This window comes from Eumetopias jubatus, unplaced genomic scaffold (assembly GCF_037043125.1).
Source record: "Eumetopias jubatus isolate StellerSeaLion01/CBP00866 unplaced genomic scaffold, mEumJub1_p1.0 scaffold_5, whole genome shotgun sequence".
NCBI lineage: Eukaryota > Metazoa > Chordata > Mammalia > Carnivora > Otariidae > Eumetopias > Eumetopias jubatus.
Genome location: NW_028274811.1, coordinates 113,013,806 through 113,036,505, shown reverse-complemented (window position 1 = coordinate 113,036,505; position 22,700 = coordinate 113,013,806). Strand labels below are relative to the sequence as shown.

At 43.9% G+C, this 22,700-nt stretch overlaps 2 protein-coding genes across 2 annotated transcripts in view; both read left to right on the top strand.

The window, feature by feature from the left end:
• Positions 1-6,062, top strand: part of AFAP1L1 (actin filament associated protein 1 like 1) — a 42,215-nt gene extending 36,153 nt beyond the window's left edge. Inside the window, exons 19-21 of the mRNA XM_028106548.1 lie at positions 1,080-1,258; positions 3,294-3,422; positions 6,039-6,062. Coding sequence (XP_027962349.1) covers positions 1,080-1,258; positions 3,294-3,422; positions 6,039-6,062 — 332 coding nt within the window. The remainder of the gene's footprint in view (positions 1-1,079; positions 1,259-3,293; positions 3,423-6,038) is intronic.
• A 4,551-nt stretch (positions 6,063-10,613) lies between these two features.
• On the top strand, positions 10,614-21,851 carry GRPEL2 (GrpE like 2, mitochondrial). Its single transcript, XM_028106678.2, has 4 exons — positions 10,614-10,699; positions 13,394-13,547; positions 14,393-14,474; positions 18,574-21,851. Exons 1-4 carry the CDS (start codon positions 10,623-10,625, stop codon positions 18,936-18,938), a joined length of 678 nt encoding a protein of 225 aa, XP_027962479.1. The 5' UTR covers positions 10,614-10,622; the 3' UTR covers positions 18,939-21,851.
• Positions 21,852-22,700: the final 849 nt, after the last annotated feature.

Sequence of the window (22,700 nt, the reverse complement as noted above, 5' to 3'; positions counted from 1 at the left end):
TTGTTAGTTTAGATTGAAAAGCAGCAAAATCCCAGTAGGGGATTATAACTCAGTTACAAGTAAGAGAAACCAAAGTGAAACTGGCCTAGAAATGAAAAGACGGACACCTGGGTGGCTCAGCCAGTTGAGTGTTGTACTCTTGATTTCAGCTCAGGTCCTGATTTCAAGGCCATGAGATTGAGCCCAGAGCCCAGCCTAGCGTTGGGCTTCGTGCACAGCGGGGAGTCTGCTTCTCTCCCTCTCCCTTTGCCCCTTCCCCTGCTCTCTCTCTCTAAAATAAATAAATCTTTAAAAAAAAAGAAATTAATAAAAAGCCTTAAAAATATAGAAATGAAAAGAAAAATGTAGGGGTACCTGTCTTGCTCAGTTGGTAAAGCATACAACTCTTGACCTCAGGGTCATGAGTTCAAGCCCTATATTGGGCTTAGACCTTATTTAAAAGAAAGAAAAGAAAAATTTAATTGGAAAACTGAGCAATCAGGTATAGCAAGTTCCAGAGATTTAAATGATATCACCAGAAAGTATATTTCTCTCATTCTGGCTTCTGCCTTCCTCTATGTTGGCTTCATTCTGTGCCCCTCGTGGTGGCATAATGGCTACATAGCTCTAGCCCTCACCCAATCCTCTCAGCCACCCTAGCAGAGAAAACTTCTCTTCCCAATGGACCCCGCAAAAGCCTCAGGATTCACTCTGATTGGACCAACTTTGATCTCTAAACCAACCACTGTGACCAGAAAATGGAGATAGGTTATGGACCAGGTCCAAGTTATGTGCCAACCCCTTGAACTAAAAGTGAGGTCAGTTCCATCCAAACTAGAGGGAATGGGAGGAGAAAGTGGTTTCCCAGGGGAAAATCAAGGTTCTATATCCAGAAGGTGGGGAAATAGGTACAGAGCAGGTAAAAAACTATACAACCCAGCATGGAGCTGGAACCCCAGGCCCAGAGTCCATCTCTGAGTCGGAACTAAGGGCTGGAAAAACCCTCTGGAAGGGACAGACTAGAACCTGAGGTCCTGCCGAATTCCCTGAGGCTTCAGGCCAGGCTCGGCTGTTTCTCACGCATGTCTCTGGACACACAGGAGCGAAGTTAAAGGTTCTGGAGGAGGCCGTGGCCACCCTGGAAGCTCAGTGTCGGGCAAAGGAGGAGCGCCGGATCGACCTGGAGCTGCGACTGGTGGCTGTGAAGGAGCGCTTGCAGCGATCCCTGGCAGGGGGCCCAGCCCTGGGCCTCTCTCTGGGCAGCAAGAACAAGAGTGGGGTGAGTCCATGCTGTTCTGGGCCAGAGGCAGCTGCTTCTTAATCCCCTCACAAGCTATAGATCTTCATGATCACTCTTTGGGGGTAGGAATTATACTTATTTACAGATGAGCAAGCAGACACCCAAAGAGGAGCGGGAACATGCCAAAAGAGAGCCTCCCAAAGAGCAGATGGCACCGCTAGGGAGGGGACTCTCAGAGCAAGTTCTGGCCTGTGTTGTCTCCCCCCGCAGCCCTGCCATTTTATCCTGAATGTGATCCTAGAAGTAGCCTTTGGGTTACTGATAAGTATAACTACGATATGTTGAGTAAGAATAACAAGTGTGTGTTGAACAATAACCATAGGTCAGTACAGCATTTTAACTTCTGTTACCTCATACGATCTTCACGGTAGTCCCGGGAGGTAGGGCTAGATGTATTGGCACCACTGGACGTACAAGGAAACGGAGGTAGAGATGTTGGACTTACTCAACGTCATTCAGTTAAGTAGGAGACAGGATTCGCAATCCAGGACATCTGACTCCAGAGCCTGGCGTTAGCCACGGTACGCATGCCCTGTCTTAGGGCCCCCGGTGTCCCAGGCCATCCTCTGGGCTTTGCAGATCCATCATCTCCAGTGCTCCAAGCAACCTGCAAGGTGGATACTCTCACCCCGACTGAGAACTCCCCAGGGAGAACTTGGCTGACCTCCGTCTCCATCTGAGTGTCTCAACCTCGGCACTGCTGACATTTGGGGCCAATAATTCTTTTTATAGGGGACTGCCATGTGCATTGTAGGATGTTTAGCAGCATTCCGAGCTTCTACCTGCTAGATGCCAGTAGCTCCACACCGAGCTGACAACCAGAAATGTCTCCAGAAATTGCCAAACGTCCCCTAGAAGGGCAAAATCGCCCCCATTTGGGAACCACTGGTCTAAATTACCAAGAGTCCTATGTGTTATTCTTTCTCATAGCACTTAGCCACAATTTATGTAAACGTGTATATGGATATGTGTGTGTGTGTGTGTATGTGTGTGTATTTATGTGTCCTTACTTGTCTAATGTCTGTCTCCCCCACTGGATTGTATTTTTATTAAAAATTGGACTATGTTTTATCATAATAGCCTTAGCCTTTTACAGAGTCTGCAGATTAGGAGTGCAACAAATGTTTATTGAATGAATAAAAGTTATGCCTGCTTTCAGAGAAGGACATGGAGATTCAGAGAGATGAAATAACTTGTCTGATAGATTTGAGTTGTCACCGGGAACTGCATTCTTACTGTTGTTGTCCGAGGCCTCGTTACCGGTCAGACTACACCTGATGTCTCCGAAGCCTTCTGTCCCCCTGCTTCCTCTCCATGGGGCTTTCCAACCTCAGTTACAGATGAAGAGCTTAAAGGACAAAGGCAAACCCACAGAGGGCTGGAGGAGGAGCTAGAAGTGGTTCACTCATCCCAGCTGCCTCCTCCCACCAGTGTGCCCTGAAATTTACATTCCAGACGGCTTTTCCCACTACTTGTGATCCTTTTTGCTGGCCTTTGGAGATAAAGAGAAATCTTCTCTAAAGTCCCTGCAGGCTTAGCCATTAATATGCCACGCTTAAGGAACTACATCCAGTAATGTACTAAGCAACTATCTGGAAAAGTTAAGGGGTGAAGGCATTGTAGAAGAGAAGGAATACAGGGGAGAGGTGAAGAGAGAGGGCGGTGGGGTTTGAATCCCGGCTCTCCCACTCACCAGCTGTGTGACCTTGAGCAGTGACTTGACCTTCCCATTTTCCTTATCTGCAAAATAGGATGCCTAATAATGGTACCTACTTCATAGGCTTGGAAAGGCTAAATGAGCTAATCCACCCAAAGCCTGGTGCATAGTGAGGGGTCAGTAATTTTAGACGTCATTACTTTTATTCCAAGGCCCTCGAGTGGTCTTCCTCCCTTCGCCCTGTTTGGTGCTGGCATGTGTGCACAGCACCTTCTATTTGCATTCTTTGGAGGGCAAGCCAGGTGTGGGTAGCCATCATTAGGCCTCACCTATGTATTTATTTCTCCTCATCAACAGGAAACTGCAAATAAACCCCAGAACAATGCCCCAGAGCAACCTGTCCCTGTCAACTGTATTTCTGAGCTGAGGAAGAGAAGCCCATCCATCGTAACCTCCAACCAAGGAAGGGTGCTACAGAAAGCCAAGGTACAGTGATAGCTCAGCAAATTAAAATCCAGAGATCTGGCAGCCTTCTTTCTATGGAACCTCACCAAGAAGTTCTTGGCCCCACCTCTTCCAGTTCAAAGTCCCAGGCTCACTCCATGATACTGGCCCCCGGTCCAATCCTCTTGGGGCCAGCTATGTTCCAGAACTTTTGGGATTTTAAAAAGATAATATGGTACATATACTGTATATGATGAAAAACCCCAAAAAGTTCTCAGGAAGTACCCTGAAAGCAAACATGTTAAGAAGTCTACAAGAAGGCACACGAATACTCACACCATGTGGAGTAGATTATAAACAGCCTCACATCAGTTCAGGTCAGGCTTTGCACCAATTGTGTTTGTGCCAAAACACACACTTGAGAAAAATCTTGGTTTCAGGGCTTTCTGGATTTCAGAATTGGGGATAAGAAATTGTGGACTTGAGGGGTACCTGGGTGGCTCAGTTGGTTAAGGATCTACCTTCAGCTCAGGTCATGATCCCAGGGTCCTGGGATGGAGCACCTCTTTGGGCTCCCCTGCTCAGCGGGGAACCTGCTTCTCCCTCTCCCCTTGCTCCTCCACCCTGCTCATGCTCTCTCTCTCTTTCTCTCTCAAATGAATAAATAAAATCTTAAAAAAAAAAAGAAAGAAAGAAAAGAAAGAAATTGTGGACTTGAAAAACAAACACCTGAGCATTAGGACATGAGATTAGAAAAGTAACCAGCCAGAGGCTAGATCATCTAGACCAGACAGCAGCAAACTTTGTCTATAGTAAATATTTGAGAGCTTGTGGACCACAGAGTTTCTTTCAGGATGACTCAGCTCTGCCACTGTAGCAGGAAAGTAGACAACTTGTAAACAAATGATGGACATGGCTGTGTCCCAATAAAATTTTATTTATGGACACTGAGATTTGAATTTCATACAATTTTCACATGTTGAGAAAAAATATTATTCTTTTGATATGTTTTCAAACATTTAGAAATGTAAAAACCATTCTTAGTTGATGGGTGTTACAAAAACACACAGTGGGCCAGATTTGGCCTGTAGGCCAGTTTGTTTCTCTCTGATCCTTGTAGGCCATTGGGAGAACTGTGAATTTTGTTCTAACATAATGGAAAGTCATTGGCAAGTTTTGAACAAAAAAAATCTGTGGATATGAATTACATTTTTAAAAGACCATTCTGGGGATGCCTGGGTGGCTCAGTTGGTTAAGCATCTGCCTTCGGTTCAGGTCATGATCCCAGGGTCCTGGGATGGAGCCCCACATCGGGCTCCTTGCTCAGCAGGGAGCCTGCTTCTCCCTCTGCCTGCTGCTTCCCCTACTTGTGCTCTCTCTCTCTGACAAATAAAATCTTTAAAAAAAATTTTTTAAATAAATATTTAAATAATAAAAAATAAATAAAAAATAAAAGACCATTCTGGGGGTGCCTGGGTGGCTCAGTCGGTTAAGTGTCAGACTCTTTTTTTTTTTAAGATTTTTTATTTATTTGACAGAGAGAGACATAGCAGCAAGAGAGGGAACACAAACGGGGGGGTGGGAGAGGGAGAAGCAGGCTTCCCGCTGAGCCAGGAGCCCGATGCGGGGCTCGATCCCAGGACTCCCAAGATCATGACCTGAGCCGAAGGCAGACACCCAATGACTGAGCCACCCAGGTGTCCCAAGTGTCAGACTCTTGATTTTGGCTCAGGTTGTGATCTCAAGGTCATGATCTCAGGGTCGTGAGGTCGAGCCCCGCATCAGACTCCACGCTGGGCGTGGAGCCTACTTAAGATTCTCTCCCTCTTCCTCTCCCCGTCTCACGTGTGCTCTCTCTCCCTTAAAAAAAAAAACAAAAAACCATTCTGGAACAATGTTGAGAACTGATAAGGGGATAGGGGAAACCAATTAGGAGTCGTCCAGATGAGAGATGAGAAGGGTATAGTGGGGGTGATTTGAAGTGGCTGGCTTTGGATGTAAAGCCAAAGGATTTGCTGATGGGGATGTGGAGGATGAGGAGAAGAAAGGAATCAAAGATGACTCCTAAGTCATTGCCCCGAACAGCTGCAGTTTAGATGGTGAAGACTGGGAGAAGAGTAGCAGGTTGGGAGTGGGAAATCCTCCTAGTAAGAATGTTTGAGCCATCCCATTTTATCCAGGTTCACACCATCACTTCCAGAGCTGGCTGAAGACCCTAAGCATCATTTGTGGGTAAAAAGCCATTCACTACTGGCCAGGACTTCAGTATCCTCCCCCCCAGATGAAGCCCTACATGGCTCCAGGGGAAAGAATGGAGCCCGGTGGGCTGCCTGCCTTCAACCTTCCTTACCCAGCTGCTTTGGCTTCTCTCTCCTCAGCCTCCTACCTCACCTCACCCCAGCATTAGAGCCAAGCAGAGACTAGCCTCAGTTTCCTTGTCTGAGAAAGACAGACTTTGTGATATTTAAGCACCCATAAAGATGAGAGTGGAGAAAGGACTTACCCACGGCTACCAAAGGAGGGTGAGACTAGGACCCATGGCTCTCTAATCTGGCCAGTGGAGCTCTTTATGTAATTAGGTACAGTGGAATGTTTTTATTCTGCAAGTCACACTAGAATATTCAGCAACCTGATTTGTCTTGTCTTTCTGGACTTCAGGAATGGGAAATGAAGAAGACCTAGAAAAAGGATGAAGATTTCATTCCAAAGGAAATACAAGATTGTATTGGAAACACTTTTTTCACAAGGAGATGCCAGAACACTGGAAGTAGCCCCCACTGGAAGTAGCCTCTCCAGGGCACCCAAAAGACCAGCCTTTATTGTCTGCATGATTACAGGGGATATGGGGAGGGAAGAAGTGGAAGGGAAGAGGGACATGGAGGGTGTCCTTGTAACTTCCCAGAGGGTGGAAAACGGGTGGAGGGAGATAGAAATCTGCATGGTTGTAAAGGTTTTGTTAAATGTCTTTGCCCTCACTTCTGAAGAAGAAATGAATGCACATGTGAATAAGCCATTCCATCCCATTCTAGCATCCCACTCCCAGGCTGTAGGGCAGAGGAAGACAGTGCTGAAGCAGCGGTAGGTAGTACCGTACAAAGAGACAAGCCTTGATCATCTGATCACACTTGTGCCAATTGGATTCATATTAGGCATCACTGACAACCTCTGGGCAACATAAAGAGGCCAAAAAATCAATAGAATTTCCCTGCCTGCATAAAGGTGAACAAAAGCTATAGACAACATGCAAATTCTGCAATCATTCCTTATGTGCTTCAGAACTGGGCAGATGCAGCTACCAGAACCCCGCATTTGAGTTGTTTTCATATTAGAGATCTGATACGCAGCAGGCGAGGGGAGGTTCAGCAGTGGACTTATTTTCAGGTCACAGTGATAGTGACAGGAACGTGGATTTCTAACATCCACAGGATGTTGCAGGCATTGGAGGGTGGGGTCATTTGTGGTCAGTCGGGTCCTTTACCTATTTCATATGACACTCAGGCTCCAGGAGCTAGGGCTAGAAATCCAACTGATGTTTGGTATCTCTTTATCCTGATTTTGCACTTGAAGGCTCTCCAGTCTGCACTTCGTATCTGTTGTCAAGTAAAACTGTCAGGGAGAACCAAAGGACGGTGGCTCGTTTCTGCCGGGAGTGCCTTTCACTAACACTTCACACTTTTATAGGGAAGCAAGAACCTCAAGTCTTGGGCAGTCCCCTTACTGTGCCATTCATTACTTTCTCAACACTGTAGGCACTTTTTAGGTCTTTACATTTCCTTCCAGAAAAGATAAAACCAGTTAACCGTTGAGAGCTCAAAGGTTAGCTCCAGGAGAGAGAAAGAAAATCCCGGAATAGCCTTTGGACACTTTGCTGGAGGTTTCACATACTTTACCCTACCTAGGGCTTTACACACTTTTGCCTTATCCCAATTTTACCACCCTTTGAGGTAGCTGGAGACCAGAACAGGGAAAATAACCTGACCAAAATCACCTAACTGGTCAGAGGCAGAGCAAAATGCTTAGGGCCTATGAGCCTGGATCCACACAGGGCTGGGTTTGAGCCCTGCCTCTGCCACTAACCAGCTGGTGAGTCTGGGAAAGTCACTTGATCTCTCTGATTCTTGTTTTCTTTATCTGTGAAACCCAGGTTGACAGTTCCATTTTCCTCCCAAGACTATTGGGGAAATTCAATGAGATAGTATATGGGAAACATCTTGCACACTAAGAAATAGGAAATGCTCAGTCGATAGTGGCTCTTATTAGCTAGATAAGAAATGTCTGACTAAAACTCCTGTGTTCTTTCCATTGAAGAAATGATGTTTGTATGGTAATCACAGCCATCAAAAAACTAAAAAACAACTAATCCATAACTGACAGTTTTCATCCAGATTCCACTTAAACGTCTTCAATGAAAAAGCAGCTCACATAATCTGGATTGTTAATGTTCTTTCTAAAAGTGTGGATCCTAGAATGACACCCAACACTCCAGTTATGTCCTCAGCATGTATTCTTCCTCATGCAGTTATTTGCGGGTTGAACATTTTTCTCCACCAATAGATCTTGGGGATCCTTGAGAGGGGGAACACTACAGAATTAATAATAAACATTTATTGAACACTCCACGCCTCAGGTACTGTGTTAGCCAAGGTTCACAGCACACAACCTGTGCAGTCACAAAGATTAGTAGGGCCCTGGGCTTGGTTTAATGCTCTGCTGTTACCCTCTTAATAATTTTTTTTAAAGATTTTATTTATTTATTTCACAGAGAGACACAGTGAGAGAGGGAACACAAGTAGGGGGAGTGGGAGAGGGAGAAGCAGGCTTCCCGCCAAGCAGGGAGCCTGATGCGGGGCTCGATCCCAGGACCCTGGGATCATGACCTGAGCCGAAGGCAGACGCTTAACGACTGAGTCACTCAGGCACCCTCCTCTTAATAATTTTTGAACAAGGGGTGTCACGTTTTCCTTTTGCTCTTTAAATTGCGTAGCCTGTCCTGGTGCTAACTAATCACTTTTCCAGGCATCATCCCTTTTGTTTTCACTAAAACTCTGTGAGATAGGCTCTATTATCCCAGTTTTCAGTGAGGGAAACTGAAGCCCAGAGGGGTTATGTAACTTGCAGGAGCCCATAGTTAGGAAGTGGTGGAGCTAGCAGCCTTTCCTCTTAGTTCCAAGGTTCTATTTCATCCATGCCTTACCCCACCACCCCTCTTGCACTGCAGCATTCAGAAGCACACTAGCACTTAATAGATGAATGATGGATGTACATATGCAGCACATTTGGTGTAAGTTAGTTAGCTAAGAAATGTAAACAAAATGGCTAAAGCATAGATGCCAGTCCTCATCTGTTAAAATGCTTTGTTGGGTTTTTTGTTGTTTTTTTTTTTCAAGGTATAGGCTCATGGCTCTAGGGTGGATTTGAAGCTCCGTTGTTCCTGACACTGCCAAGTGTTGGGACTATCAGATTTCTAGTGTCCCTGGATCCTCAGTGGGGGACCCTGAGCAGGTGTACCAACCTCTCTGAGACTCACTTTTCTCAAATGTAAAAGGGGATCATAATCCCTCCTTGACCCATGCTGCCCTTCTCCTGAGGCCAAAAGGAAGCATCAGGTGTTGGTTACAACACATTTGGGCTGGGCCATGAATAGAATAAAAATATGCAAAAGTCTCCAGCTCTGTCCTCAGGGAACTCAGAGACAGGCAGAGAGAAAATTTGACCCAAATAGCTACAGTACAAGTAAGCCATGTTATGGTAAAGATTTAGAATGATGAGGGCACACTTCCTGCCTGGAAAAGTGATTAGTTAGCACCAGGACAGGCTACGCAATTTAAAGAGCAAAAGGGCACACTTCCCATTCCTTACCTTAAGGACTATCCAGTAGTCTGGCAACTCCAAGTGCCCTCAACCCTAATCACCAATCTATCCTCACTTCCTGACAGTTTTCCATACTAAATCTCTCTCAAATTCATCCACTTCCTCCTATCTCCGCTGACATCAACCATTAATTCATTCAACAAATATTTGTTGAGAACCTACTATGTATACCTACTGTACTAGAGGTCAGAAATCATGGCTGTGAACAAGACATGCACCCTCTTGCTCAAACTCTAGTTGGGAGAACAAACAAAAGGAAAACAAAACAAATAAAATACAAATATGGAACCAGAAATATGCTGGACACACCTAAAATAGTAGCTACTTCAGATAGGGTGTTACAAAGGTCCATTAAGGTGTCTCCAGGACAGAATACAGCCCTCCCTTGCACGGACTAGTACAACAGCTTGTCTCCCTACCTCTTTGCTTAGACCCAGCAATCTCCATCATACGGGAGTCAAAGCGACCCATTAAACATGTAAAGGTTTTGTAACATGTTCCCACTGCAATGAGAGTAAGACTCAAGTTCATTCAACAAAAAATTTGTGTACTACATTAAGACACTGTTTCATCGTTCATTGGCAATAACCAACTCCTCTCTGCTCTAATGGATTTCACATTCCAGGGAAGGGAAATGAGAAAATACACAACATTTAAAAACATAGCGAAGTCAGAAAACAAGGGAACTGGAGAGAAAAGCAGGGGAAAGTGATGGCGGAATTGAGCTTCAAGTTTTTTAAATCCCTCGCGTGATCTGCTCCGCTAACCGTGTTGTGTTGCCGGGCCCTCTTTCCTCCGATAGTTCAGCGCCTTACTCGCAATATACTCTCCCTCTGGACTGGGTCTTTGCAGATGCTGTTTACCTCTACCTGAACCACTTTCCTCCTCTTTTCATCTACTCATTCTTCAGCTTTCAGTTCGAGTATTTCCTCTGGGGAAACTGCCCACACTTGGCCACAACGTATTCTAGGCTTCCGCGGCACCACGCCCACCACCTTTAACCACCAGTCATATTTTGACTTGAAGTCGCGTTTGCATTCACTTATTGTTTACAATTTCACAGAAGCTCCTTGAGGGTAGAGCTACGTTCCCCTGTGTTGGCCGCGGATTTAAGACCAGCACGAAGCCTAAGTCCCGCCACAGAAAGCCGCCCTTCGCGCCCAACACGAGAGGACCGGAAGTGTCGCGTTCGGTCGGAGACGCCGGATAGGCACCAGCACCGCGCGCGCACTGACAACCGGAAGTGTGGCGTTGGAGCCCGGCCCTGGGCTGGGAGCGCCCGCAGAGGCTGCCGGGAAGCGTGGTATCTCGCTTATCTCGTCATTTGGAGCAAGTGCGCGTGCGCTGTCTCCGTCAGCCAAGATCGGGAATATGGCCGCGCGGTCCGTCTGGGCGGTCCGGCGGCTGTTGCAGCGTCTCCTTGCCTCGAGTGCCGCGTCCGAGGGCAGGTGAGCCAGGCAGGCCGCGGGTCGGGGGTTGAGGATAGTGCTAGACAAGAAAGCTGGAAGGGCGGTTGTGGGCTGGAGGGCGCGAGATGACCCACCAAGCCTCTCGGCTGTCCGATCTGGCGCTCACGGCCCCATTTTACAGAGAAGGAAACTGAGGCACACAGCAGCATCTCCTTGCCGGGCCAAGGAAGAGCCGAGGTCACGTTCCTCGGAAGTGGGAACTCTTCAGCACCGAGCATCGACTGAATTGGGGATGTACGTGTCCCGGCTCTTTTCCCCCGAGCTGAGGTGTCTGCAGTTAAATTGGAATTCTCCCCGCTGACTCCCTGTGTGACCCTAGGCCAGTCCCTTCCCCATTATCTCGGCTTCGCTTTACCTGTCGGTAAAAGGAGGGCGGTCGACTTGGTCTCCAAACGGCCCTTCCACCTGCCCTCGGGAGTCTATGTAGTTGCATTTGCTGCTCTTCACCATCGGCTGCGGCACATTTTATTGATTACTAATCATGCTGACTCTAGAACTCTATGGATAATTCTTTTTATTCTCCCGTTCAGTCGAAAAAACTGAGGTTTGGAAAAGTTCAGTAACTTTCCCAAACTCAAATACTCTGTAATGGTGGAACCCAGATTAGAAACCAGTCAGGGCTCTAGAATCGGCACTTTTAATTAGTAAGCAACGTTAATTATTCTGAGGGGCGACTCTGTTTGACTTCCTCAGAAAGTATAAAAATGAGTGAACTGTGCGGTAAGGTTGGACTTCTGAAATGTAAATTAAGCTGTGGGGAATCCGGGAATTGCGCATAACTATTTGTCACCTTTTTATCTTAACACACCTGACCTAGCACCCAGCCCTAGCACCTGGGTGCCAGATTGAATTCAGGGTTTCGGGCTTTTTAAGTCTTTTTTGGCAGTTTGTGATGTAGGGAAGTGACCAGAAGAAAAGTTTGCTTCTGATAAAATTTCCCCCCACTCCAGTTCTGGAGCAGGAAGAATTGAAGGAATCAGCCTCAACTGTCCTCTTCAGACTTGGGCTTTGGCCATTTTCTCTTTAAACTGGCCCTGGGAGTGTTATGACCTACTTTCAATTGGATAAATGTAGTTTGTTAGGAGTTTAGGAGGAAGGAGGTATTTCACCCTGTGTGATTTGCCCCAGATCTAAGGTGACCATATTTTCTGAACCAAAAATGTGGAACCACATATAATCTGACACCAGATTGTAATAATTGAGTTCAGGCCTGGCCTGGAAAGTCTGGGACATAAAAGTCATCTTGCCCATAGCTTTCTACTGACTGTTCCCTCTCCCTTTTTTTTTTTTAATTTAAAAGATTTTATTTATTTATTTATTTATTTATTTGACAGAGAGAGACACAGTAGAGAAGGAACACAAGCAGGGGGAGTGGGAGAGGGAGAAGCAGGCTTCCCGCTCAGCAGGGAGCCCGATGCAGGTCTCGATCTCAGGACCCTGGGATCATGACCTGAGCCGCAGGCAGCCACCCACTTAACAAACTGAGCCACCCAGGCGCCCCACCCTCTCCCTTCCTTGAAGCAAACTCATTTTACCCCCTTTAAATGTTTGCACGGATGTCACCACGATGACTGCTCTTCAATATATGCCAGTTTATATGAGTAAATTATTTGTTTTAAAGACCTTTTATACTCACAGATTGATTTTGTTGGTTTTACTTCGGATCAGATTATGGGAATCCAGAAAGTGTAATGGAAACTTCCTTGAAAGAGGAGTCAGAACTGCTATAAGCCAAGATGTGTAAAGTAGTCCCTGCCCTAAATTTCTTCCTTTGTAAACAACTATATGTCAGACATTTGAGCTGTATGAAATTGTAGATGACAAACATGATCGAATATAAAGGTCCATTTTATTCACCTGTTTATAGTTCACAGTCTGGAACGGATCGTGTTTTATAAGTATTTAATTGACTTGATTTTACACAGAAGTGAGTTCCCAACTCAGAATTTCTCTTAACACAGGTTCTGTTTCTTAAGAGCCTTACTTCAGAGCTTGTCAAGAAAGCTTTAGAATTCTAGGCCTAACTCCAGTTTGACACAGTCCCTTTCCTGGGCTTAATTTTCCCTATGTGTAAAATGAAGGATTGAATCAGAAATTATTTGTGTTTTGAATTCCCGCTTCTGATATGGCCCCGCTGGTTCTGGGCATTAGAACTTGCTTTTCTCTTGCTGACTTTTGTGTCCACACTTCTGGCTATTCCTCCTGCCTTGTGTTCAGTATCCTGACTCAACAGAATACTAGCTGTGTGATCTTATGCAAGTCATAAGCCTCTCTGAGCCTCAGTTTTCCCATTTATAAAATTGAGATGATAGGGGCGCCTGGGCAGCTCAGTGGGTTGGACATCTGCCTTGGCTCAGGTCATGATCTCAGGGTCCTGGTGTCAGGCTTCTTGCTCAGCTGGGGTTCTGCTTCTCCCTCTCCCTCTGCTCCTCCCCACCACTCGTGCTGTCTCTGTCTCAAATAAATAAATAAAACCTTTTAAAAAAAAATTGAGATGATAATATAATTTCTCTCATACACCGTGAGATGTAAAGATGATTTACGTAAAACCTTGACAATGGTGTCTGGCACTTAATAAGCCCTTTCTAAGTGTTGGTGTTGTTACTGTGACCGCAAGCAGTTTGGCTGTGTGTGATGGCATTTCTTCATGTGCCCCCCTCCCTCCCACTTAAGGGGATGGCCACATCCTTTCAGCACCGCCACCCAGAGAACTGCTGGTGAGGACTGCAGTTCTGAGGACCCTCCCGATGAGCTTGGGCCCTCTCTGGCAGAACGAGCCTTAAAGCTTAAAGCTGTGAAACTGGAGAAGGAAGTCCAGGACTTAACAGTGAGTAGATTTTGTCTGTCCCTCACATCCCCTCTCTGGTTTAAATATCTACGTACAGTTTTTGTGTCCATTTTTTAAATTAAATTTCCTCTCATTGGCTCTTTAACTCTCCCCCCTATCTCCACCCTCCTGCTAGGTATACTAGGCAAAGTAGGCTATCGTAGTTAAAAACCTGTTATGTCACAGTACTTACATACCAGAGGAGGCTCAGGGCCTGGCAGGTAGTAAAACCTCTGTAGATATTTGTTGGATGAATATGTCATTTATCATTGTACTCTGCCAGTCAGACTCCCATCTGGCATACTCTACCATATACCGGGGTGACAGACACGCTTTGAGGGCGATAATTAGAGTAGTTCCAAAGCAAGGCCACCCAGAATGGTAAGGAGGTAGCAAAGCATGTCTTGTGAGAGCAATTAAAGGAATCAAGGATTATAAGAATGAAAGAGGAAAAGATTAAAGGAGCTAAACTAACTGCCTTCAAATAGATGACACATTTTTAAAACTTCCTGTTTGATGTCCTGGAGTTCAGTTCAACAAAAGAAAGAGGGTTGGCAAGTATTGGCTGTGTCTGAAAAAGGAAGCTTTCGCTCAAGATAATGAGCTTGAAAACTGTTGTGAAGTGTTAAGAGTAGGAGGCTAAATGACAGCCTATCAGGGCTGCTGTGAAGAGTAAGTTCCTGCTTTGGGGATTTGTAGTAGCTGATCTAAGATTCCTACAGCTCCTAATTTTTGTTTTTATAAAAACCTATCACAAGGGTGAAGTTTGTAAAGTAAGCAAAAACATTCTTTCCCACCAGCAAGCATGTATTTTCTGATCGTTTTGACTTTGCTTTTGGTGTCAGATGAGATACCAGAGAGCTGTAGCTGATGGTGAAAACATAAGGCGGCGAACCCAGAGATGTGTTGAAGATGCCAAGATATTTGGTGAGAGATTTATTTGTGATAAAAACTAAAATACCTTTGAGTTTGGGACACCTGGGTGGCTCAGTCGGTTAAGTGTCGGATTCTTGGCTTCGGCTGAGGTCATGATCTTTGTCCAAAGGTTGAACCCCGCATTGGGCTCTACACTGGGCTCTACACTGGCCCAAGCAGGCTGGGCTCTACACAGCCTGCTTGGGATTCTGTCTCTCCCTCTGCCTGTCCGCCCCCTGCATGCGGGCACTCTGTCTCAAAAAAAAAAAAAAAAAAAAAAAAATACCTTTTAGTTTAAGGATACTTACTAGCAGTTTTGCAAACTGAACATAGTAAAAAACACATCTAGGTCCTAAACCAGTCCTACCCTGCCCTTCCACTCTTGCCATATGTTTTCTAGGATCTTTATTGGGAATGTTGCCAAGTCAACCATTTGCTAAAATAATGCTTGCCTTTGTTTTGACCAAAACCTTTGTTACTTTATTTTGCAAGCATTTACACTTAACATTCTAGCGCTTATACAATCAATTCTGTTTAACTCATTAACAAACAAGTGAATCATTAAGATGTTCAGAGGAGAATCCAAAGAACAAGACGCATGGGCAATCAGGAATACTAAAATTTGCTTCATAGAAGCAAAACTGGTCTATATCCATAGTGCAGTAATCAACTATCTCCAGCAGAGAGATGAAGTGGACAAAAATCATTTTCATTACTACGGACACTACCACTATTGTCACTACTATGGACAAAAATCATTTGCATTACCATCAGTATTTACAACTTACTAAGTTATAGAATAACTCAAAAGACAAAGGCTCGGACCATACGGAAGCAGATAACTCTGGAAGTTGTACTAGGTCACATCTATTTTTTCACTGATGACCGAATAATCTTTTTGGTCAATTTGAAGTCTTTCAGGGGTGCCTGGCTGGCTTTGTGGAGCATGCGACTCTTGATCTCTGGGTTAGGCTTTTGAGCCCCATGTTGGGTGTAGAGATTACTTAAAAATAAAATCTCAAATATATATATATATACGTTTGAAGGACGCACGTTTAAAAAAATAAAATATAAGGTCTTAACAAATTTTTCTCAACACACAACATCTCGTTCCAAATGTGTTCATGAAAGTGTTAGTAACAGGGATTGAAGGGTAGAGGGCAAATCTGTGATTACTTGCCTTGCTCACAATTTCATACAGAGCATTATACTTTCACTTCACATAGAATGAAGGTGCTTGAGGAGCCCTTGGATTGTATGTAGTCCAATCTCCTTTTACAAGTGAGCTGAAAAAAGTTAATTGGTGACAGAGACATGAGTCCATTGTCTCCTGACCCCCAGTCTATTAGTCTTTCCCCTATGTCACGCTAGTTCCTGTTCTCTGGATTTTATCTGCTATTTGTGCACAGGATTCACTTCATTCCTGTCCTGTCCCATCCAGCCCCAGTGCTTTGGCATAGCCTTCTGCTTTTCATTCAGTGCTAGAGACATCACATTTCAAGGCTATGAGTATCAGCTTAAGTACTGACCTCCAAATTGTATTACTGATGTTTCATCCAAGTTTTAGTGTCTTATTTCCAACCATCAGGATAGGGCTTAGCAAACTACAGCCTGTGTGTTAGTCCATAAATACAGTTTTGAATTTCATTATTAAAAATTTATAGAAAGAAATTTTCTGATTTATTAAATAATCACCTACATAAGATCCTTGATTTTTGCCTCTTGTCCCACAAAACCTAAAATATTTACTATATGGCCCTTTAGGAAAAGTTTGCTGACCTTTGAGCTACAAGGAATTTCTGTAGCAAATAAACCAACTGGTTTCTGGGGAAGACCTCTTGCCTGCTTGAGGGGAACAGGGTAAAACGGCTTACCAGAAGTCAAGCTTTGATGGGTTATATCAGTTATATCAATTTCCTCAAGAATTGGTAAGGTTCCCAGGAACAAACAAGTATTAGCTAAGCTCAAAATAATTTGATAATCTAATGTATTCATTCAGAGAGCAGAATGTGTCTAGCAGTATGCCACCTAAGTTACTTGCTTGGGTCATTTCCTTCTAGTGGCCGGGAATACTTAGAAAAATTGAAGATTGGTCAGGGAGCATGGAGGTAGGAAAAAAGTAGAAAGCTTTTACTGTTTTTAGTTAATATGTAGTATAGCATAATGATCCTCCTTCCAGGAATTGTTTTGTCTCAGTAACTCTTAAGCAGGTCATAAAGATTCTCCCTCACCCCCCACTCCTAAGAAATGGTGCAGACACCAACTTCCTATTGAAGTAACAGTAATTAGGGTAGAATCAGAGACTGAACCCCTCACTATACACAAGAGAACCTGGGCTTCTGTTTACCCAAATTCATACAATGTGACTGAACAGAAGCCAGGGTTCTTTGTACCATGGCAGTGTACAAGTCTGCCCAGAAGCCTGCCGCTTTCAAAATTCTATAAGCATATATGTCTTCTTTTAATAGCCAGGAGATGCCTTTAGTGCCCCCTGATTGACCTTTATGAGACATCCTTTTCTCTTGGGTGGAGTTTTGATCTTATCGGCATACTTCTCAAGCCTTTGGCAAATCTCTTCTACCTTTCCAGCTGATTTTATTAATAGCCATTAATATTTATGGCTGCCATCCCCAGTGGAGGTGGGGGAGGTATCTCGTGGAACTTTGATCGCACCAAGTCTGGTTCCCTGGAAATGCCTGCTGGTTTTACTCTTTTCTGTCCTTCGCCTCCTCTTCTTCACCACACCAGGTCACACCAGCATTCCTTCATTGGTTCTCCTGTTTCTTCTGATATCTTCTCTTCCTGCTCATCTGTCATGCCCTAGCACCCCAAATCCATTATGTATGTTATTAGACTAATTTGAATCCTATTAAACTTGTTTTTCTCAAGATGCTATAATGCATCTCTATCACCCAGAAGTTAAAGATAGAATTCCTACCTCTCTTACTTGTTCCTCCCGGAATCTAGGCAGCAAGTCTAGAAAATTTCTTTTCTGTCATCTCTTTTATTGCTTCCCTGTAGATAATCTTCCTTTTTACCTCTGAATACAGTTAAGGTGGCTGCCTGTTTTGATGCCTGGCCTTAAAAACTCCCTGGATTGGGGTCCCTGGGTGGCTCAGTCAGTTAAGTGACTGACTTCGGCTCAGGTCATGATCTCGTGGTCCTGGGATCGAGGCTCGGGCTTCCTGCTCAGCAGGGAGTTTGCTTCTCCCTCTCCCTCTGCCCCTCATCCCACTCGTGCGTGCACTCTCCCCCACCCGCCAATGAATAAATAAAATCTTTAAAAAAAAAAACTGTCCCTGGATTAAAACCAGATGAACAAAATCCTTCACCCTTCACTAGTTCCCACCAGGGCTTTGCTTTTATCATAGATATCTGTAATGATGACATTCCTTAACATTTCTGTAAGAAAAATCAAGATGCTGCACTGGGAGTAATGAGATTTCTCAACAGTTGAGTTTACTTTTAGAACAGTTCATATGACTAAACGGATTTTAAAAGTGTTGTGGCCCATCTCTAGCAAATATATGTAACTTTCGAACAGACAGTTGGACACCCATCTCATCTATGGAGTATCCTACTTTCCTGTCCCTGTTTAGCCAGTCCTCAAGAATAAACCGTTCTTGAAGCTCCCTTAGCACGGTCTTGTCAACTAACTTTTGTATTATTGCCCCCTGCCCCATGAAATGCCAATATCTTGTCCCTATTGAGAATGTATGTCTTAGCAAAATTAAGACCTACAAGAATTTTCAAAATGTACATAACTCAGTACTAAAGGTGAATAGCAATAAAAATAAAAAGAAAGAATGATCCAGTTTTTAAAGGATGGGTTTCTGAGCCTCCTGCGTGCAGACTTACCTAGTTCTTAGGTTCTAACCATCTTCCCCTTTCCCTAGTAGGCTTCCCAGTCATATGCCTTCCAGGAGAAACCCCGGTTTGTCAGTTGGGTTAAGGTGATGATCGTTGATGATGATCCCTGGGTCCTGTGTGGCAATCCTCCCACTTCCTGGGGTATCCAGTATACCAGCCACTTGTCTGGGCCTTCCCCGTACGTCACCCCCAAGAGCAAAGTGATTTCCTCACAAACAGTAAAAGTGTCTGGTTTCTCTAGGAATTCAGAGTTTCTGCAAGGACCTGGTAGAAGTGGCAGACATTTTGGAGAAGACTAGAGAGTGCATTTCTGAAGAAACAGAGCCTGGGGACCAGAAGCTCACTTTGGAGAAGATCTTCCGAGGCTTGTCACTTTTAGAAGCAAAGCTGAAAAGCGTGTTTGCCAAACATGGCCTGGAGAAGATGACACCCGTCGGTGACAAATATGACCCTCATGAGCATGAACTCCTCTGTCACGTGCCAGCTCGTGTTGGGGTGCAGCCTGGCACCGTGGCGTTAGTAAGGCAGGATGGCTACAAGCTTCACGGCCGCACCATCAGACTTGCCCGGGTGGAAGTGGCCGTGGAGTCTCAGAGAAGACTGTGAATGGGCCATGAGGAACCAAATGTTCCAGGGTACAGTCACCTGTGTTTCCTTTATTTATTAAACTAGGTTTGTATTGTACATGAGGTACTTCATGTGATCTGTTTTGGATTTAGTCATATTGGCTTTATTTCTAAGATACTCTACTGATTTAATGTGACCTCTTTGGTCTCATCGGAAGTCTTGCCATTGGGCACTTGAACAATGTGACAAGTGATCCTATGGCCTTCATCCAAGTATGTTTAAGAGAATTATTTTGAAATTGGTACTCTGATGACTGTCAATTGAAAATCTTTTTAAAATGTGGAAATGAGTATGTGTTCATGTATTTTCAACTGAATATTTCTTTCAAATGGTCCCTATAACGGGAACTATATAGGATCTTGTACTTCATGGGAAAAGGAGATGGTAGGGATTGGTTCAACAGCTGGGTACTTAGATGATAAAGCTGTAGAGTTGCATGAGTTTAGACCGCCCAGGTTGGTTTGTATACACACAGGTTTTCAGGATTTCCCCTTTCGGTTTTATTTGCCTTTTCGCCATCTTTGTTCTTGCGGTCCCCACCAGGTGGGCCGTGTGCACGTGCATTGTCCCATTCCGACTGCCGTTTACAAGGGCTAAGCAAGGCCCAGGCAAGACTTGGGAGCCAGAGCAGCATAACAGAGCTCAGGCTCTGGAGGCATAGAAAGGAAATATCAAGAAATTCAAGATACCAGGTTCTTTTCTGGCGAGTATGACCAAGAATCCTTGTGCTTTCCTGGCTGAGTTACCTTCCAGTTATTTTCGGCCTCCCTAGGTATATAATTATTTCAGGGGAACCAAGGCAGCACCAATAGCTAATGACCCAAATCAGTCTATGTAGGTAATTTACCTACAGCTTTTGTCTCCACTAGTCCTTAAAGTTTCTGCTGTGTCAGATTTGCCTCATCATCCTTTGTTAGATTATGCAGGGAGGCGGTCAGGACAAAAATGTTAGGTTTCTACAATTTCTCATTTTATTTAGTTATGCTGAATCTTTTTTACTTGGTACTCGCAAATCACTACCTCTCTCACACCGATAAGCTTTATTTTCTAGTTTTCCTCTCTTTTTTATGTTACGTTTATTAACATCTAGCTGTCCTTTATGTATTGACCTCCTAGAATTAATGAGCCTATATGTTTATTTTTTTACTTTTTTTAGCCCTGCTTATGGCTGGTGTTCTGTAAAAGATCTGTTCAGTAAATGAGCCAGTGAATGACCTACCAGTCAGACTTTAGAAAGGAGGTCAGTTACGGAGACTTTAATGTTCAAAGAGGCCTTAATGATGATCTCATCTCACCCTTTCAGCTTCTTAAGCATGAAAACGTCTTTTTAAGACTGGACTCAAAAAATGTCTACAACTAGTAACCTAAATTTCAGTAAGAACTTGAATAAGGAACAACTAGATACTACCTTTAATCATTTAGGATCCAGCAGTTCTATAATGAACGTGCAAATATGTCCCCAGTGGACAAAGATTGTTAGATGTCCAGATTGCATAGGTTCAGGCTTTTTAAGTTAGTTATCCATAAAGTAAATCCATTTCTACTGGAACTTTATGACCCCATTCTCTGGAGTATTCAAAGTTATCCTCTTAGACATCATAGATAGTTCTAGCAGACTCCTCATATGTATCAATAAAGCCATCCCCCAATGGGCCCTGCCATCTCCACCAGAATTAGATACTTAGAAAAAAACAAATGAGTGCTTTTAAGAAGCAAACAAAAGACTGGTAGTAAGATTTTTAAACCAGAACCTCTTTGGGCTTTCCACTAAGTGCATACTGTAAATTTAATGAGCAGTTGGATTTCACAATAGGAATTTGTCTTTTTTTTTTTTGCCTTCATTCCTTTGAGATTGACAGATGGTGGCAACAAGAAAAGGAGCCAATTGCAATTACCTATGTGTTCTTGAATTACTAGCTGTCATTATCAGTGAATTAGAACAACCATCATTTTAGGTATGGACTGTTCCAAGTACTTGAAGAGTTTTCTAATATACCTTGCAAACTCCTGTTTTAGCAAGTAGATTGAGAATAACTTTTAAGTTCTTTTATTATTCAGTAGTTATGCAGACTTAAAAGTGTAAATTTAGAAGATGGAGCTACAATGGTAAGAATCTCAAAAAGTTGGGCTTTTGGGAGCCAGAGCAGCGTAATAGAGCTTAGGCTCTGGAGGCATAGACTTGAACATAAATCCCAGCCCGGTCACCTGTGTGATCTTGGGCCCCAGTCATTTCACCCTTCTGAGCCTGCTTCCTTGTTTGTACCATGATTATAATTCCCTCACAGTATTGTGAAGATTAAACAAAATGTGTAAATTGTCTACTGCAGTAGGCCCTCAAATATTTATTTTTATTACTTTTTATTATACATGTTATTTTGCCTATGTTTTTATAGCTGCCTAAAGTCTAGGGAAAGGGGAAAACTGGTTAAATGCTGCTTCTCTATAAAAAAAAATTGTAATTTAATCAATCACAGTGACTTATTTTCCTTCTAGCTTTTGTTTTTTTCTGTGTTTTTTAAACTAATGCAAGAAATCCACACTTTTAGACTGGAGGAGCAAGAAAATTGCGTGTGTGCTCTTCTTTACTTTGATCTTGATGGCAAAGCGAAAAAATGTTGTAGGCCTGCAGATATGTAAGGAAGCGTTGGCTCACTTGAAGAGGGGATCCTGGTGTTTCAGTACATGGATTCTACAAACCTTGTACAGATTTTCTTCAGTGTCATAAGGGAATCAGTTTGATACTGATAAGTTAATTGGTGCTCTTTCATGGCAAAGAATCCGATAAGTGAAGAAAGGTTCTTGTACACTAAAGCAAATCAAATAGGGAAAACTAAGGATGAAATAGAATATTCAGAAGCAACTTCAATAAAAACCTGAATTGACAAAGCTGCAGTTCATGTGTTTAGTGTCTTTGTCCGCCTATATATTGACATTATGGTCCCTTCATTGACTGCTGACCCACCTAGTCGACACTCAGCAGAGGTACCTTGAGATCCCACAGCGGCCCAGCCAAACGGATGCAGTGTAGACATCATTCTACACCCTGCTTTGGTGTTAAAGTCTTACCTGTTTTCCTACCTCCTTGGCCTTGCTTCATTCTGATTCTTAGGTATTTCTTAGATCTGGACTCCTGTTTCTGCCTTCTCTGGCATTGCCTTATTTTCTTACACTTTATTCCTGGGTCTAATTGTCTTATCCGCTTTAACCACTTCACTTGAACTGCTGGACTTCTGATCCTCTCAACCAGATTACTGACATGTGGCTTTACTCAGATCTTCAGCTTCCACGAGTCCTTGCCAAGGTCTGCCTGGCTTTGTACATTTGCTTCTCAGCTGGCCTCTACATACCCAGCCTCCTGGCTGAGTGGCCCTGTTTGGAGCCAGCCTTTCCAGCAATTTGGCCTTGGATTTCATTACTCTTCCAATCTTGTCTGTATACCCTGGTTCCCAAATCCATTGCTTCCCATAGTCCCAGTGCTAGGAAGTATACTCTTACTTCTATCCGCTCAGACTGTCCACATGGTCAAGTTCACTGTGCAGATTTTAAAACATGGCTCCAAATCTCCTTGAATCTGGACTTTGTGGGTGACCAATAGAATGTAGTAGAAGTGACTGCTGGTTTCTGGACCCAAACCATCCTATCTCTGGATGTGTACCCTTAGAACTCAGCCTTCAAATTAAGGGCAAACTGAAGCAGCTTGTGGAGTGGAACCGGGCCCTAGCTGAGATTTCAACTGATAGC